At 41.8% G+C, this 18023-nt stretch overlaps 1 protein-coding gene across 1 annotated transcript; it reads right to left on the bottom strand.

The window, feature by feature from the left end:
* Window positions 1-1507: 1507 nt before the first annotated feature.
* On the bottom strand, window positions 1508-16852 carry RAB30 (RAB30, member RAS oncogene family; the record flags this gene model as incomplete). Its single annotated transcript, XM_079709575.1, has 4 exons — window positions 1508-1758; window positions 6526-6709; window positions 13135-13218; window positions 16760-16852. 4 exons carry the CDS (start codon window positions 16850-16852, stop codon window positions 1508-1510), a joined length of 612 nt encoding a protein of 203 aa, XP_079565701.1.
* Window positions 16853-18023: the final 1171 nt, after the last annotated feature.

Below are 18023 nucleotides of genomic sequence, written 5' to 3'. Positions count from 1 at the left end.
ACAAATTGGAAGGTATCAAAGTATGGCACTGAAGAAACAGTAACACATATTCAGCAGCATGGCTTCCATTTTGAGTTCTGTTTTTAAATTGGCTAAGTAAAGGCATATATACCTCCATTTGAATTGGAGATTTGTAGTAACACATGTATATAAGGAAGGGAGGGAAGGAGGGGGATAAGGAGGAGAGGAGGTAAAAAGGGAAGACCAGGAAATAAAGGAAAAGAAAAAGAAACAGGAAAGAATGAATGGTCATGAGTCTGAAAGTAACATTACTACAAAGAGATGACAAATGACTACTCAATCTGCTGCTACGAGCAGAATTTTTCTAAGGTTATCATTGCAGATACAAAAATCGTGAGACTTTTCATCTGTTGCTATTCTCACTTACCGTACTAAAAACACCTACAAAATCCTAAGCCTTGGTCTGTCCAAGATGGATAGTACCAGGAAGTAAAAGACGTGACCTGCTATCAAGGACTGTGCTCTGCTTGGAATTCTGCACGGCAGTCCATTAATCCACAGTATTTTGGTCAGATCGGGTCTGTTTTCTCACACTACTCATAATGTTTTAGAGCTCATCTTTTATATTAGGGTATCCACCATTCTCTCTTTTTTTTTCCATTTTTCAAACTTTTTCATTTAGTTAAAGGGCAGGAAAGAAGGGAGAATGGAAGAAGAAAGTGGTAGAGATTTAGAGGGGAACAGGAAAGGAAAAGTATTCTCTTTCCCAACAAATCTACCCTAGAAAAGGTGATAATGAGACTTTGAGAAAGACATGGACTTCCCTTTTTTCTTTTTTTTGTTTTGTTTTGTTTTGTTTTTATTTCTATGAAATGTATTTAAGGACATCAATGTACTAAAACGTTTGGTCTGTGAAAGAGTGGAATCATTAGCACCAAAAGGAGTCATGGAGCTTGTATACATTAATAAAACAATGATTGCTACTGTTGTCACGGGTAAAGGTTTCATTTCATTTTTACATCCCAAAGTTCTTGAAAGTGCCCATGGAAAAGAGAAATAACACTTTTCAAAATCTCCATGGAGCCATCAGCACGCACCAGAGACAGGACTTGGCGTTCCCAGTTTTGGTTTACCTGGTAGACAAGAAAACCAGGGCCCCCAGAAGCCCTAAAGAGCAGCCCCCACATGCACCCACTGATGTGCAGGAGGGATCCCTACAGTACATCTCCCCCTGGACTGTGTTCAGGAATGCGTTTTACTTGCTTTTTTAAAAAAAACAAAAGCAACATGCTCTGCAGATCATGGAGCGCCTAGTGCAATTTTCTCCTTGATCCGACTCCAGACTGCAAAAGGGTGAAACCATTATATGTTCTGCTAATGCTGGCCTGTGGACAAGGCCCTTGGCCTGCCATGCTTTGTAAGCTCAGGAGCCCACAGGAGTCAGAAGGTCCTAGAGCGGGACCCATAGTCATCGCCAGATCTCCCCAGCAATTGGTGGCCCATCAGGGCAACTGCTGATTCCTCTTGCTTCTCCTTGCCTCAGCCTTTAGTTGAAATTACAACAAGTCAAATAGCTGATACTTTTCCCTTCTCCAGGTAAAGGTGAGGATACATTGTTCACAAGTGTGTTCTGCCTGGCTTCACTGATGAGGCGGCACGCCAAGTCAAGGAAGAGTTTCTCCACGTTATCGGATTCCTTGGCTGAGGTCTCCAGATAATACATGTCCTGAGCTTCTGAGAATTCTTCAGCTCTCTGCTGGGAGACCTCTCTCCTTTCAGCCAGATCAATCTTGTTGCCTAAAATAGCGGTAAAATCAAAGAGGGAATCGTCATTTGACTTTTTTGCAAGTTTGGAAACATCAAAATTCAACTCCGTATCTGAAGTCAAACCAGAGAGATGGGCAAGTAAAGCAAAACCAATGTGACTGTGATTCCTGGATTATTTATTTTAAAATACCAATGCCATTTGTAATGGCAAAGAACTGGAAACAACCCAAAAGCCCATCAGTTGGGCACTGGCTGAATAAACTATGTCACATCCATAGTTATTTGGAGCTACTTAGCACCGTAAAAAGCAATAAGGAATATCTCTGTAGGCTGCCATGGAATGAGACATTAGGATATATTGTTAAGCAAATAAAGCAAAGTTGAAAAAAGTGTATATAATATACAATTCTCTAAGAAAAAGGGATGAAAAAATACACTTTATTCTTATTTTTTTAATGGAAGACTAAAACAAAATTTTAATTTTAAAGATAATGGTTACCTACGAAAGGAACAAGTTTGAGGGATGAAAACCAGACCTTTCTAAATATACTTCATTTTATAGATTTGACTTCAGAATCTTATCAATGTTTTACACGATTACACAATTAATATGAAATTAAATTTAAAAAGCAATTCCTAAAGTTGAAAGCAAAATTAAACAAATGAACCTGTTTATCATGAAGTGGCATAACCACACAAAGAGGAACTATTTCAGGTGAGTTGAAGATAATGTAACCAGTAATTTAACCATGTATCCCCAGTGGCACATACCCTAAGGACAAAAAGAATTGAAGGAAAAAATCTTGAACTGTCGCAGTGATTATCTTGTCGGTGGTAGTGTTGGCATCATTTTTCTGGGGCTGCTATACATGTTTTAGGGGATAAAGCAAATGAGTAATTATGCCAGTGGCATTAGGACAGGGATTTTTAGCATGGGAGAATGGAAATACAGATATAAGATTAATGAGGTTAAGTAAAATTTCTGTAGTCCTGAATTACAAATGGAAGTATCAGTGTGAATAATTCATGGTGTTATTTTATCTTTAAAAAATTTTCTACTTCTGTTTTGGAAATCTGACAAAGGTGATATGTCAACTGTGTTACTTCCCAACATTGCTCATGGTAAATGTGACCCTTGATTGATAAATTCCATCCAGCCTGGGAATTCTATGTATGAATTATAAATACCTAATAGAAAGCCTTAACTTTTGGCTTCCCTGAGTGTGATGATTCTTCATCTGAAGAGACCCTGAAAGTTAGGCCTGTCGGATTGTTACAAGAGAGATGGGCGCCTATGGGGCATTGAGGCTTCTAGCCAGGGCAGATCCTGCACTTGCCTGAAGTGAACCTTTTCCCTTCACATCTGAACTGTCCCGGGAGGTCCTGGACAGCTCTGTGGACTGCTATGAGGGCTGCTTCCACTGAAGAGGAATGCTTGATGCTGGCTTACTACTAAGCTGTGTTTCCTGTCCTGTATCCTTCTAAGTGACTGTGATACCATGTGGCCTATGGTAGTCTTGTCAGTCAAAATGTTTCACAGAGCCTAATGAGACAACCCCCTGTGGATGCTACAGAATTCACCACATACGCACACACACACCAGCTCTGTCCACTGAAAAGCCTAAAAGCCATCACCTAGTAAAGACGATTCCTATCACCTTGGTTGTAGCCTCTAAATACAACTTCCCATTGAAAAGAAACACTGCTTCCTGAAGAAATGGCTAATTCCAGGTCTGGGGCAGGAAATGCACTGGATGTGCCTCGAACACTTGTCATCCCAGAAATCAAGAAAATTATCAAAGATTCCTGGGTCATGTCAAAAGGACTCAGGAGCCCACTTGAAGAAGCTCCCACTGTCAAAGTTGGAACAACTGAAGCATCAATAATAATAATTACAAGGGGCTAGAATACATCAAATATATTTAAATCTATAGCAATATTCAAAATATAAACAAACTTCAATAGTTGCTTTTGGAAATCTAGGGAACCAACTCATTACTTTGGAAAGTAATAAATGGAAAAGAAAGAATCAAGCATTTTTCTTGACTGTCCTATGAGAACAGTACCTTGTAATACCAACTATAAAGTATATCTGCTAAAATGAAAAACAAAACCTAAATCTGACTAGGCTCTAGATTTACCTACATATCTGCCAGAAATTTAGGTGATAGAGGAACATATCAAATGACACCACCAGGGTGAAATAACAAAATTCAGACTTGAAAACTCCACAGGACAAACAAATGCTTTAACAAATAAATTCCCAGGGAGCAAAAATGGAGGGATAAGCTACAGCTAAAAGGAGAATCAAAAGACATAAAAATTAATTACAACATACAGACCTTATTTGGATCTTGATTTGAATAAATTTCTGATGGATGAGTCAATCAAGGAAATTTGAACATTGCCTAAATTTTTGATGCTATTAAGGAACTGTTAATATTTTTTAGGTGTGAAAATGGCATTGCAATTAGGTTCTCTTTTTAAAAAATTTTTATAGAGATACACACTGAAATAATGTAAATTGAATTAATATGACATCTGGGATTTGCTTCAAAATAATCTGAAGGGGAAGGCAGACAGAAGAGATGGGGAAAAGATAAAATAAGATGGGCTATGAGTTGTTAATTGTCAAATCTGAGAGATGGGTATATGGGTGTTCATTATACTGTTTTCTCTATTTTGCTTATGTTTAAAATTTTCCATAATAAAAAAATTTTTAAAGCCAGTGCTGGAGCCGCATAGCACAGGGAGAGCACCCCTCTTTGTGACCACCTAGAGGGGTGGGATAGGGAGGGTGGGAGGGAGACACAAGAGCGAGGAGATATGGGGATATATGTATATGTATAGCTGATTCATTTTGTTATAAAACAGAAACTAACACCATTGTAAACCAATTGTACTCCAATAAAGATGTTAAAAAAAAAAAAAAAAAAGGCCAGTGCTGGGACCTTCCTGGTGGTCCAGTGGTTAAGAATCCACCTTCCAATGCAGGGGAAGCAGGTTCAATCCCTGGTCGGGGAACTAAGATCCCACATGCCACGAGGCAACTAAGCCCTTGTGCTGCAACTACTGAGCCTGTGTACCATAACTACAGAGCCCACGTGCTCTGGAGTCCGCACACAACTAGAGAGAAGCCCATGCACTGAAACGAAAGATCCTGCATGCCACAACTAAGATCCGATGCAGCCATAAATAAATAAATAAACTTCTTTTAAAAAAAAAAATAAATAAAAAGGTAGTGCCGGGCTTCCCTGGTGGCGCAGTGGTTGAGAGTTCACCTGCCGATGTGGGGGACACGGGATCGTGCCCCAGTCCGGGAAGATCCCACATGCCGCAGAGCGGCTGGGCCCGTGAGCCATGGCCGCTGAGCCTGCACGTCCAGAGCCTGTGCTCCGCAACGGGAGAGGCCACAGCAGTGAGAGGCCAGCGTACCGCAAAAAAAAAAAAAAAAAAAAGGTAGTGCCTCTTTCATACTGAGCTGACTGATCATGTCCCCTCATATCTTCATTTAACTTCCTTAGATAGAATCCCAAGTAGTAATGCTTTGACTCATGTTCTCAAGGGCTTTATGTCCAAAGTGGAGGTCTTTCAAGCTCTTCACAGCAAAGGTTCTCCAGTGTGCAGGAGGGTTTTCAGGACCGAGCTAATACTCATAGAGAGGCAGATACTTAACCCAGCAGCCTGAAGGAAAAGTCCAGCAATCTGTTACAAGGCAGCACATTACAGTTGGATAAACACAGGCTTTGAAGTCAGTCTTACATGCTGAGTGACCTTGGGGAAAGAACTTCACCTGTCTGAGCCTTGCTTTCCTCATCTGTAAATTTGGGATCATGACACATAATATTCCTAATATGATTCCTGGCACATATACACTAGCTATAACGCTTTCTATAAAGTGTTTAACTTACTGTTAACCATGATTTTTAACTTAATGTTTCTGAGGTTCTCTCCTGGATTTCCAAAATTCAGGTCTTTCTAGAATATACAACAATGCTCCTTCTTAGGAAGAAAACTTTGTTTTTCTTTTTTTTTGGCCACACAGCACAGCATGCAGGATCTTAGTTCCCTGACCAGGGATCAAAACTGTGCCCCCTGCAGTGGAAGCTCAGAGTCCCAACCACTGGACTGACAGGGAATTCTCGGGAAGAAAACATTTTAACAATCAAATATTATTAACATTTTTCCATCACCAATAGAGGATTTTTAACAATCTAATCTGTTTTGCCGCAATTTCATTTTTAATGGGTGCATTTGTCACCACAAAAAAAAATGGTTATTTTCTGCTTTCCCCCCATACTAAATAGATGTTCTACCCTCCTACAAGAGGAAACAAACTGTAGAATTTCCCTTATTCTTTCTGAAAATTAGAATTTTTCAAATCAGTATAAATGTAAGAAGGGAAAAAATTAACCAAAGTCCATTTTTTAGGCAAAAAATAATTGCTTCAATAATGAATTCCTTATCAACGTAGATATATTTTACTTCTAGACCAGCAGTTTCCATGGCCTAGATTTTTTTGTAATGTTTAGCAGCCCACATAACTTTGATGGCAATCCACCTTCTTCCCTAGAGACTGCACTGATAGGAAAATCAATCAGCAACATTTTCTACTTTACTTTTCTAAACCATCACCATGGGATAGGATCTATTTCATTTTCTCTTCAATTTAATTTAGAAGAACTGAATGTTGACCACATGAATTATACAGGAAGATACCAAGGCATGTGGCCTTATGTGGTTATAAATTCTCTGATGCTCACAAATCAATGTCCCTCCTCATCAGTCCTTACTTACCCACTAGCACAGTGATGACCTTGTTGCTAGCATATTGTTCTATCTCCCGCAGCCACTCAGGAAGGCAACGGAAGGATTCCTCACAGGTTATGTCATAGGTGAGGATCAAGGCATTGGCGCTTCGGTAATAACTCTGGGTGATGGACCGAAATCTCTCTTGACCTGCTGTGTCCCAGATCTGGAGCTGTAAAGGCATAAGAGAAGGATCAGGTTGGTGAAGCAAAAAAGAAAGACAGCATTGCCTTGCTTTAGTTTAGAAACAGAAGCACCTTCACCCAAATAATTTCATGGTTATTTTTTGCCCTAAGAAAAAGGCACCTACAATTTTTTTAAAGATTTGTTGGGTGAGCCTGGTTAAAGATAGGGATTCACTTTGATTTTTTTTTCTTTGTTAAATTATTTTGAGTTTCCCCTTTATTCTTTTTTTTAAAGGCATTTAGATTATTTTTGTATAGCTTCATTTAAAAAGTGAAATTAGGGTATTTATAATCTACTTAATTTTTATTATAAGCCTATTTCCCATAAGAATTGCTTTTTTTATCTGTAGACTCTTCATTGCTCATATCTTTAATTTTCCATTTTGTTTATTTTCTAAATCAGAAAGTATATTCCTATGTCTTTTTTTTTTTTTTTTTTTTTTTTTGCGGTATGCGGGCCTCTCACTGTTGTGGCCTCTCCCACTGCGGAGCGCAGGCTCTGGACGCGCAGGCTCAGTGGCCATGGCTCACGGGCCCAGCTGCTCCACGGTATGTGGGATCTTCCCGGACCGGGGCATGAACCCGTGTCCCCTGCATCGGCAGGCGGACTCTCAACCTCTGCGCCACCAGGGAAGCCCTCCTATGTCTTATTAAAGCTTTACATTCATATAACATATTTCAAATGTTCTCCTTTTGGTCATAAGCAATCCCCTCTATTCTTTATAAAAAAAAAAAAAAAGACAACCAAACTCTTGAGCACTTACATGCCAAGCTCTATTCTAAACACTTTACATAGAATAACTCACTTAGCCCTCACAACAACTCTATGAGGTAAGTACTATTCCTATATCCATTTCTTACATGAGGAAACTGAGGCACAGAGAGATTAATTAACTTGCTCAATGTCTCACAGCCAATATGTCCTAGAGCTGATTCAACCAGGCAGTGTGGTCCCAGAGTCCCTGCTCTTAATCATAATGCCCTATTACAAAAGTCAGGATCCAGGGCAAGCTGTCACTGTGACTGTTGGCATTTCAGTCAGCAACTGGAGAGGGAAAAAAAAATCCATTCAAATGAATATATTAAGGTATTATCTTTGTTAATGAAAACAGGAACAATGCCATGGCAGGCAAAGAAAATACTTTCCCTCCACCACTTGTAAGCTCTGTGACCTTGGGCAAGTCACTTAATCTCTTTGGGCTTCGGTGGCTTCTTTATAAAAAGAGGTTAATAATATGCAAACCTGCTGAAGTCATTTACCTGGTGGTTCTAATAACAAAGAAGGCAAAACACTTCTCACTTCAACCTGAATTTCCCTGCACAGAGCAGACCTCTGAAAGAGAACTCTTCCCCAGAGCGACTGCTGAGTGCAGAACAAATCCGAGGCCTTGAAAAATCACACCAACAACAATCTTCCCTTCTAACTGCATCAATTTCACATGTCACAAAATGCCTTCACCCCCATTAACAGAACATCATTTCCTCAGGGGAGACCTTCTGGAACCTTCAGATTAGGCCAGATTCCCCATCCCCACCCCCAAATAATCTCTCCTGCAACCTACCCTGCAATTCTCCCTCACAGCACCTGACACACTTGAATCACTTAGTTACTTGTAATAACTTGTTTCAGAACCGTCTTCCTCACTAGACTGAAAGCTTCATGAGGGGGAAGTTGGGGTCCATTTTACTCTCCGTTATCCCCTATACCAAATCCAGTGTTTGGCAAAGAGTAAATGTTCAAATATTTATTCACAGTCTCATTTCATCCTTACAACAACCCAGTGAGGTAGGCAAGTTTATGCCTCTCTTTCATTAACAGGTTACTCGCAAGGCTGGGACGCAGACTCCAGGCCTTCTGACTCCCAGGAGAGGACTCAGTCCATACACCGTGCTGCTTTGCTGCCAGAGACTGATTTAAATGTACATCTGCATCCAAAGAGGATGAGGCAGTTGGTATCACCCTCTGCTCAGACCAGTTTAGCTGATGAGTGACCAGTGGTCCCTGCCACCAATCAGCGGCACACAGGCTCTCCTTTGATTTGGAGTCACAGCTGCCCTTTGATGATGTACATGAAAGCCTGTGTATGCTGAAGGCGACCATACAGATGTTACAGCTTTTGTCAGGACAAAAGCTACTTCTCTTCTCTGCCTCAAACCTAGGGACATGGTTCCCCCCGCCAGGCTGTGTCTTAGAACAAGAAACTATTATTTTAATGCTGCACGGAGCCTCGAAAAACACTTGTGATTGGATTTAATACTGCCAATCATTAGAAATCAGTATGTTCTCATGACTGGCACATCTTGAGAACAGCTCTGAGAATGAAAACCACTGAGATATTTTCTAGAATAGTGATTGTATGTCTTGGCTGAGATGTAGGCTGTTTTCCCAAAGGGGCTGCCTGTTTCTAGCCTTATGGTTAATTCCTGAGGAGATCCATATTCCACTGCCTTCATTATTCAGTGGTTTCACTATTATTATTCAATGGTTTCACTATTCTCTCTGCAATTCATTTGCTCTTTTTCAGCATTTATAGATCATTAACAGATGCAGAACACTGTGCTAAGCACAGAGAGGATGCAAAGATAAAACACGGTCCCTGATCTCAAAAAGCTCCTAGTACAGGGAGGATGAATACATAGTTGACTAACCATGGTAAGATATGAGATGTTTTATTAAAGAGGGGCCAGCAGGAGAGTGTCTCCTGGTGTTAGTCTTATGTCCATGAATATGTTCTCAATACCACTGCCCTGGGCTTTCTAACCACTCTCACCTCCAGTATGGGGCTGCACCATTGTCTACTCTCTTCTTTGTACCACCACTTACACCTCTATTGCCTCACTGCTACAAGAACATACTGCAATCATTGGTTTACTACTATGTCCCCTTGTTAGACTAGGTTCTCTAAGGGTAAGGGTTGCCTTATATTTAACCTTATACCCCTACTGCCTTCCTAAAACAGGCCATGGTACGTGGTGGACACATTGGAATGATGCCTCACTGAATGAACAAAGGATGGTGGAATCACAAAGGAAGGATGGATTCATTCTGCTTTAATGATTAGCAGAGTATTAAAGAAGATTTCACAGATGAAACGTTTCAGCAAGATGACAGTAAGTTACTAGGGAACAAAGATACTTTACCTAACACAGTGCCTGGCACAAAGCATCCACCCTAACACAGGATGGCTGGATAAACGAAAGGATGGACAGATGGCTGAAAGAGGAAATACACATGCATACTTTCAAGACTTTCCTATCTATGCAATATATACCTGATGACAGAAAAATCCAGCAAATCTTCTACTTCTATTATAATTAATCTCCTAAGGTTAAAATGTCATAGACTGAGCTTAGAGTTTTGCTTATTACTCATTAATTTATGATAGGCTAAAAAAAAATCAGTGGTTAGGAGAAAATTCTATATAAGTTTTAATTATATTTTCTACCCAAGGTCACCTTCATAATACAGACCACTTTAAGAGAAGGGCCTCTTCCTCAACTTTGCCTCTACTGATTGGGCACTAAGACTTAACAGCTATGAGAATCTTTCTAACACCTTTGCTTAGCTGCCTGTGATGTTGGGAGTCATCCTAGAAAGAATGGGACTTGTAGGAGAGGCTGAGGGTGGATGATGAGCAGTCAGGAGAGAAACCAGGGTTCTGGTCCTGCCCTGCCACTTGCCAGGTGGGTGATCCTGTACAAACCACGGGTAGATTCTCTTTCCATTGGCTCTATGGGGCCCTGAGAAAGCCTGCAAACTACTAGCAAAAAGACACTTAACTCTCACCAAGAAGAGGTATTCAGTAAATGTTAAAGAACACCAACAATAATAAGACAACAACTGCTTCCTTAGTGAAGCCTGGGCTGCTCTCCTCACGTGTCCAAGTGTTAATGAGACCCTTGGACTAATGTGGTTGAAGAGGGTCATTTTTTATCTTGATTCTACATATACGGCTAGAAAAAATCCCAGGCAAATTAATTAGGACTGGATTTCGGAGATGACCCAACTCTCACTTCTCATAGACGAAAGTCCAGAGGCCTAAAGTGATGATGGGAACGGGCACTGTGCTGTGATACAAAGATGAGTAAGATATAAACCTTGTTCTTGGGGAGCCTGTGGTCTCGTGGTAGAGTTAGATGCTATAAAAAGATGGATTTTAGCTGAGTATAATAAGTACTTAAAAATGAGGTTATGGTTCACGGAAAGTGGCATAAATGTAATACCTAAATCTGGGGATTCAGGAAGGAAAAATAAGCCTGTTCTTTAACAATGGGGACCATTTCTTATTCACTGCTATCTATTCCCAGGGCCTGGCATATGGCAGGCATGAACCTTTCTGGTCAAAGGAATGAACTCATACATATATATGTATATAAGTGGGAAACCCAAATATCTGGAAATACAATGCCTAAAACAGAAGTTATCTTAACCCAGCTCCTTGGGATGGCACCACCTGCCTCTGCTGGAACAAGAGAGAACTACAAGTGGCTCTTCCTGCCGCCGCCTCTTGAGTACACACTCCTGGCTCCCTTCTCTCCCCACCCAGCTCCTTCTCACCACCCCAACGCACAGTTTTTCTGACCTTTCCAGTTGGCATTTATGTGGATTCCACACCCTGCTTTTATTTTCCAGAGCCCCCAGATCTCCATCACTATTGTATTTGGTGTAGATGTCTTTGCAGTAAAAAAAAAAAAACCCCTTTGAAGAGTCAGGGCTGGAAGAGACACTAGAAAAGATACTGTCCCCCACTCAGAAGCCTCATCCTAAACACATCTCTGTATGTCTGTGACATGCTGTAAGAGCACCCCAGAGCTTCTCTGCCCTTCCTGAGGCATCTGAAGGTGGGAGTGCAGGTACCTATGGGAGAAGGATGCAAGTGACATGGACTCAAACTTGGGATGCTGGGGTTGGGATCTGGCTGGCACTCTGATGCCATGGTTCTCACTGTGCTGCTGATGCCAAGGTCATCCCTTCTTTCCATGGGACTCAGCTCTGAAAGATCTGACCGTGGAATTTCACTAACTCTGAGGGGCACAGTGCCAAAGATCAGTATCTCTACCTTCCTTCCAAGTAATTTAGTCTTTTTTTTTTCTTCTTTTTTGGCCACACCATGCGGCGTGTGAGATCTTAGTTCCCTGGCCAGGGATCGAACCCATGCCCCCTGCAGTGGAAGCACAGAGACTTAACCACTGGACCGCCAGAGAAGTCCCCCAAGTAATTTAGTCTTACTGCACACTTCTTTCCATCACCTCCCTCTTTCCTTGCTCCGAGATAATGGGCTTATTACTATGCCTTCATTCTCCCTTGCTCTCAGAGCAGTAGAGACTCCTGCCAGGGAGGCAGTGGGGTGCACTGGCCCACCCAAAACCGGTTCAGATCCTGCCTACCTCCCTTGCTAAACTGTGTAGCCGTGGATAAATAAGTCACTCAACCTCTCTGAAAACTATAAAATGAAGACAATTTACCACCTACCTCACAGAGTTTACAATAAGGATTAAGTTAAATGTAAAAATAGGTAGCAGGGGGATTGATGCATATTAGGCACTCGAAAAATACTACCTCCCTTCTCCTGTTACTGAACTCAGACACCATAGCTCATACAGGTACCAAACCATCCAGAGGCCACAAAGGGGACGGGGCAGATCATGGACCCTTCCTGGACCCCTCATTTAGTATTTCTCCCTTACTAGGGATAGGGGTAGGGTGGTAGACAGAATAATTCTAATAAATGATTCATACAACAGAATGACCCATAGTGAATATAGGAATCGGGGGGCTCTTTCTTGAAGCTGCTATTAAGAAGAAACAGGGAGCTCAGGTCCGTGCTCTGTGATGACCTAGATGGGTGGGATGGGGGTGGGGGAAGGGAGGTCCAAGAGGGAAAGGATATATGTATACACATAGCTGATTCACTTTATTGTACAGCAGAAACTAACACAACATTGTAAAGCAATCGTACTCCAATTAAAAAAAAAAAACAAGAAGAAATAGCTCTGCATAATGGCCCTCAAGAGATCCCCAAAAGAAATTTCTTCCTTGTTTTTTTTTTTCTGGCCATGCCACACAGCATACGGGATCTTAGTCCCCTGACCAGGGATCGAACCCATGCCCCCTGCAGTGGCAGCATGGAGTCTTAACCACTGAACCACCAGGGAAGTCTGACATGACAAGAGACAGGACAAACTTGCCTTAGCTCTTCTCTCGCTGTCTTCCCATTTGTAAACACATCACCCATAACCCCTTCCTGCCCCTATAAACGGAAGAGAGGAACTCTGTTTGGAAATAAGCTGCCATGGCTGAGTATGTTATTTTCAGTGTGGGTTTCCATTAGGTGATTTAATAAATGTTATGAAAACACTACTTCCTCTCACAAAACACAATGAAACCCTTATTGAACACTTAGTATCTTACCTTTACTTTTTCACCATTAATCTCCACTGTCTTAATCATAAAATCAACTCCAATTGTGGCTCCTTGTCCTGGGGGGAAAAGACCCTAAAGCAGAAATAACAGAAAATAACAATAAGCAAATCTTTCAATTAAATGAGATTCTCCCCCCACCCCACCCCATTACTACCCATCACCAGCTCCTTCCTTTGGCTGAGTTAACTGGTAGAAGAGAGAACTCTGGTTAGTGTCATGGGAACCCTGTTTAATTTAACTTTGTATATATGTTTTGAGGGGAGGAGAAAGGAGGGTGCATGGGGGAGAGAGAAATGCTGAAAGAAGAAGGAAGGGGAAAGGGGGACAGAGAAGGAGGAAGCAGACAGAGAGGGTAAAGGAAGAGAACTGGGAAAGGAGGGGGGACCTGACTTCAAAGAATGAAACAGAAAAATCAGACACAAGGATAAGACACGGAGCTGCAGGGATGAGACTGGGATGGTCTGGGTGGGGGCAAAATGGACAGGTGCTCTAAAAGGTAAGATCAAGGAAGATTAAAACTGGCTATTAGCCTAGGGCATGGACAGCCATGGGGGTGAACAACCAAGATGAAAAAACAAACAAGAACTCAACACAAGAAACATGAATGAGACAGTGATCCTTTGAATTTCCGTCTGCCCTGAGAGTGATAACTATCTCTGTACCATACAGATATAACTATATGAGATCAGGGCCAATGACCCTGGGAAGATAACTGAAGAAAAGCAGTCATCCAGGGAGACAGTATAGTAGAAATAGCAGCAAACCAGGAGGCAGCAGCCTAAGGATCTCTGAGTGACCGTAGGCAAACCAGTCCTTCTCTCTGGTCTGATGTAAGTATTTCAAAACAAAGCTTTACATCAAACTGGAAGCTGAACTAGAAAGGTATGATTTTAGTAAAATTACATGTATAATGTAATTTACTGTCACATAATATTTCCCATAAGCTTAGGGAGGGAGTTGAAGTGGGAAGGAATTCTATCAAGAAAGAACCCTTCACCTAGTTTCTCTTCCCTCTTCACATTCATACTCCAGAATTTCCAGAAATTAAAGTAAAATGGACTTCATTAGCTCTGGGAGCTAAGACTGGGGCATCTTTAATTAAGTCCATTCCCTAACAAGAGAGTTCTTTAATTAAAGTTTGATCTTAAAAGACTGAGCATCAGACCAACAGAAACTGTTCCACTGAATGTCTGCAAAAGATGTAAATATAAACATTCATAACTTTGCTTACAAATATTGAATCAATTTTCTTCTATTTTGGTTTGGCTCAAACACAAGGCTGCCAAGCTTCAAGTTTACAGCTCCAGCTGTTTTGCAGTATAACAAATGCCAAAAAAAACCACAAATCCTTCCCAGTGTCTCCCTCATCATTTTGTTCCCCAATTCCTCATGCCTCAAAAACAGGTGAATCCAATTCATTTTAACTGTCGACTAAATAACAAAACTAAACATAATCCTGTCTATGAAATATGAACTTTGGGAGGAGTTGAGGGATTGGGAGTTGTAAAAAGTAAACAGAAAAGAAAAATAAGGGGTGGCGTGCTTATTGGTAAAAATTACTGTTTAAAAATCAAAGTATTTTTACCCCTAATGACATGAATTATGCTTTTAAAAAGAAAAGCCAGGGCTTCCCTGGTGGCGCAGTGGTTGAGAGTCCGCCTGCCGATGCAGGGGACACGGGTTCATGCCCCGGTCTGGGAAGATCCCACATGCTGCGGAGCGGCTGGGCCCGTGAGCCATGGCCGCTGAGCCTGCGCGACTGGAGCCTGTGCTCCACAACGGGAGAGGCCACAGCAGTGAGAGGCCCGCAAACCCAAGAAAAAAAAAAAAGCCAGACTCCTATGGTCTCAGAGGTTAGAACATGCAAAAGATAAAAAATATCACGCTGTGAACCGGAAGATCTAGATTCTAATCCTAGCCTTGCCACTAACATGATATGAGATGCTAATAAGTCATTTCATCCCTCTAAGACCTGAGTTTTTTACCTATAAAATGAGAAGAGTGGGCTTAAAAGTCTCTAAGGGAACTTTCAGTAATTAGACAAGGTCAAGGGAACTTCTGACAAAGGGACTGAAAACTTTACATCTCTGCAGTCTTGTCCTCCTGCCAAAAGCAGAAAGGTTACTAATGGTAGGGGGAAGTAAAACCAGTTGGAGTTTCCAATATTACGCCATGGCGGTTGACTGAGCCCAGATGCCTGTCAGCTTGTTACTTTTGATTTCACCAGGCCATGGCTTGGTGAAAAGTCCTATTCTGCGTTCATTATCATGGGAAAAACCTTGACATTTCCAAAGGTGACTCTCTGCCCTCAAGCTGTTTGTGTTATCCAATCTGTCTCCAGTTTTCCAGAGAACCACAGACTGTCAGAGCTAGAAGGGGCCTTGGAGATCACAGGGAGGCAGGAAGGCTCAGCAAGGGGGCGGAATTTCCCCAGGCTCACGGGGCAAGAGCTGGGACGAGGGCCCGTGTCTCCACTCTCGAGCCAGTGTTCTCTCCTGGGCACCAGGTTGCCCTGTGCCTTAGACAGAAGAGCTATTCTCAACCTTCCCCATAAGCACTTTATGAAAATGCAAGATGCATGCATGATAAATCCTGAAAAGGATGCCATTCATAATTTTCCAGGAAAACACAGAAGAAGGTCAACCTCAGAATGACTTCCCACCCATTTCTGTGTGAAATCAGGTATATAATCTCTGGCAGTAACTCTCAAAAGGGCAGCCCCAAAGGGAACTTGTACTTAGAACAAACGATAAGGACTCAACCCAGAGGGAACATTTAATTTAGTTCAAATAGTCCTTCACTGTTCTCATTTCATTCCCGAGGAATAGATTAGAAAAATCAGCATATTTGGTTCTAAACCAAAACGATTTGATCAGTTTTCTGGGAGGAACTGAGAGAGCATCAGCAGGGAGCTTGAGGGGTTTAATTTGAATTTGAGTTTTTAAAAAGTTAACATTTAGGTTTAACTTGACATCCAGAATCATTTGTTTCCACCTTTGGATTATTATTAATGAGTAATCTATTTTTTTATCTGATAAGCTATTTTTGATACTGCGGACTGAAAGCAAAACCACTCACCCCTTTTACTAAAAGAAGCCACGAGAGAGGCGTGGGAGGGCTGGTGGAGACCCATTGAGCCGTGCTCCCTGGAAATGGTTCAGAAACTCTAGTCTATACGAACTCTTACGTATAAAATAAATAAGCTGTGAGGATATATTATACAACACTGGGAATCCAGCCAACATCTTATAATAACTATAAATGGAGTCTAACCTTTAAAAATGGTGAATCACTATGTTGTGCACCTGTAATATAATACTGTACATCAACTATACTTCAATTTTTTAAAAAGTTAAAAGAAAAGAGCAAAGGATATTTCACAGAGAAAATAGTGGTCATGTTCACCGTTGCTGAGACTTCAAATAAGATGAAAATTTTTAAATGTTGAAAAAAAACCCTCTAGACTAGGCTATGGAGCTGGTACACTTGCAAAGGGCTCGTTAAGCACTGGCAGACAAGAGGCTGGCGTGGGTACCACTCACCCATCCTGTCAGGATCCCCTAACCCCGAAGGCCAGATGGAAAAACCCGACCCCAGACTTCAGACTTCTTACCTGAGTGAACCGTCGGACTAGGCACGTCTTCCCCACACCAGCATTGCCGATTAAAACAATTTTAAACAGGAAATCATAATCTTCCATACTCATTTACACAGCTGCAAGGCAAACACAGGCATGAGTGAGATGGGCCTGGTCAGACTTGCCCACAGAGCTCAAGCTGCGCCAGCCCGTCTCCTCGGGAACAGCAGGGCTGACTCATTTGAGGAGCAATTTAACGCTCCCCTCTGGTGACCCTGCCAGCGAGAGAGGAACACAGGTGTTTGGTCACAGACGGACTTTATTCCTTCCCAGTCACCTCACGCCACAAAGAGCAAATGACACAGATGTCATTTCACCTGGTAAACTTTATTCTTCCAAGCAGTCAGGTCGCAGGTCTCTCATGTGATAAGATGTTTTCTTTTAGCATTAAAAGGAGATTGCAAATCTCTGTGCAGACAAGCTGGGGGTGCAAGGAAGCAGAGCGAAGGGGAGCCCATCCAAAGCTGAAAGGTGGTTTATGTACATGCTGTGAGTGCCTCTGGGAGGAAGGGCTAGAAACTGGGAGACTGAACAAAGGGAGGAAGCTTCCAGTCTCCTGCAAGTCCTGGGGGTCTTGGGGTCTTACCAGTGGGAGTTACCGCCATCTTCCCTTCTATCACCACCCCTTTGCTATACACCTCCTGCCAGCCTTGCTGATGCTGCAGTACCTCCCAAGGTGCTGGTCTTTTCATTCCCATAGGCTGTGTACATGGTATTTCCTCTACCTGGGATGCCCTACCGCCCACTCTTTCTGTGTTGTGAAGTCAACCCTTTTAAGGACCAATGCAAGCATCTCTTTCTCTCTCAATTTTTCGCTGATCTTCCCCCAATAAACACGTTCATTATTCCTCTGTCCTGAAACTTCATACAATTATTTGTTCAAATGTCTGCCTCATCCTTGAGGGAAGGGATGATGTCTTTCAGCTCTATTTTCCTAGCCCATGGGACAGAGTTACACTCAGTAAATATCCTCTCTGTAGAATTAAATAATTAATTAATGGACCTATGGCTGAAGTGTAGGCCTTAGTTTCTTAATTGTACTAAAAAGAATACTACCTGCTCTGTCTACTTCAGAGGACTGTGGTGCAGATTTGAAAGAAAAAAAAAAAACGATACAAAAGAGCCTTGGTTACCCATAAAGCCCTATCCTGGTAAAAACAATTATTGTCTATTGAGTACCTACTACAGCACTGTGCTAGTCACCATAGGAAGTACAGAGATGAGACAGTCTCTGCCCTTG

This window comes from Hyperoodon ampullatus, assembly GCF_949752795.1.
Source record: "Hyperoodon ampullatus genome assembly, chromosome: 7".
NCBI classification, from domain to species: Eukaryota; Metazoa; Chordata; class Mammalia; order Artiodactyla; family Ziphiidae; genus Hyperoodon; species Hyperoodon ampullatus.
This window is presented reverse-complemented; position numbering and strand designations above follow the sequence as displayed.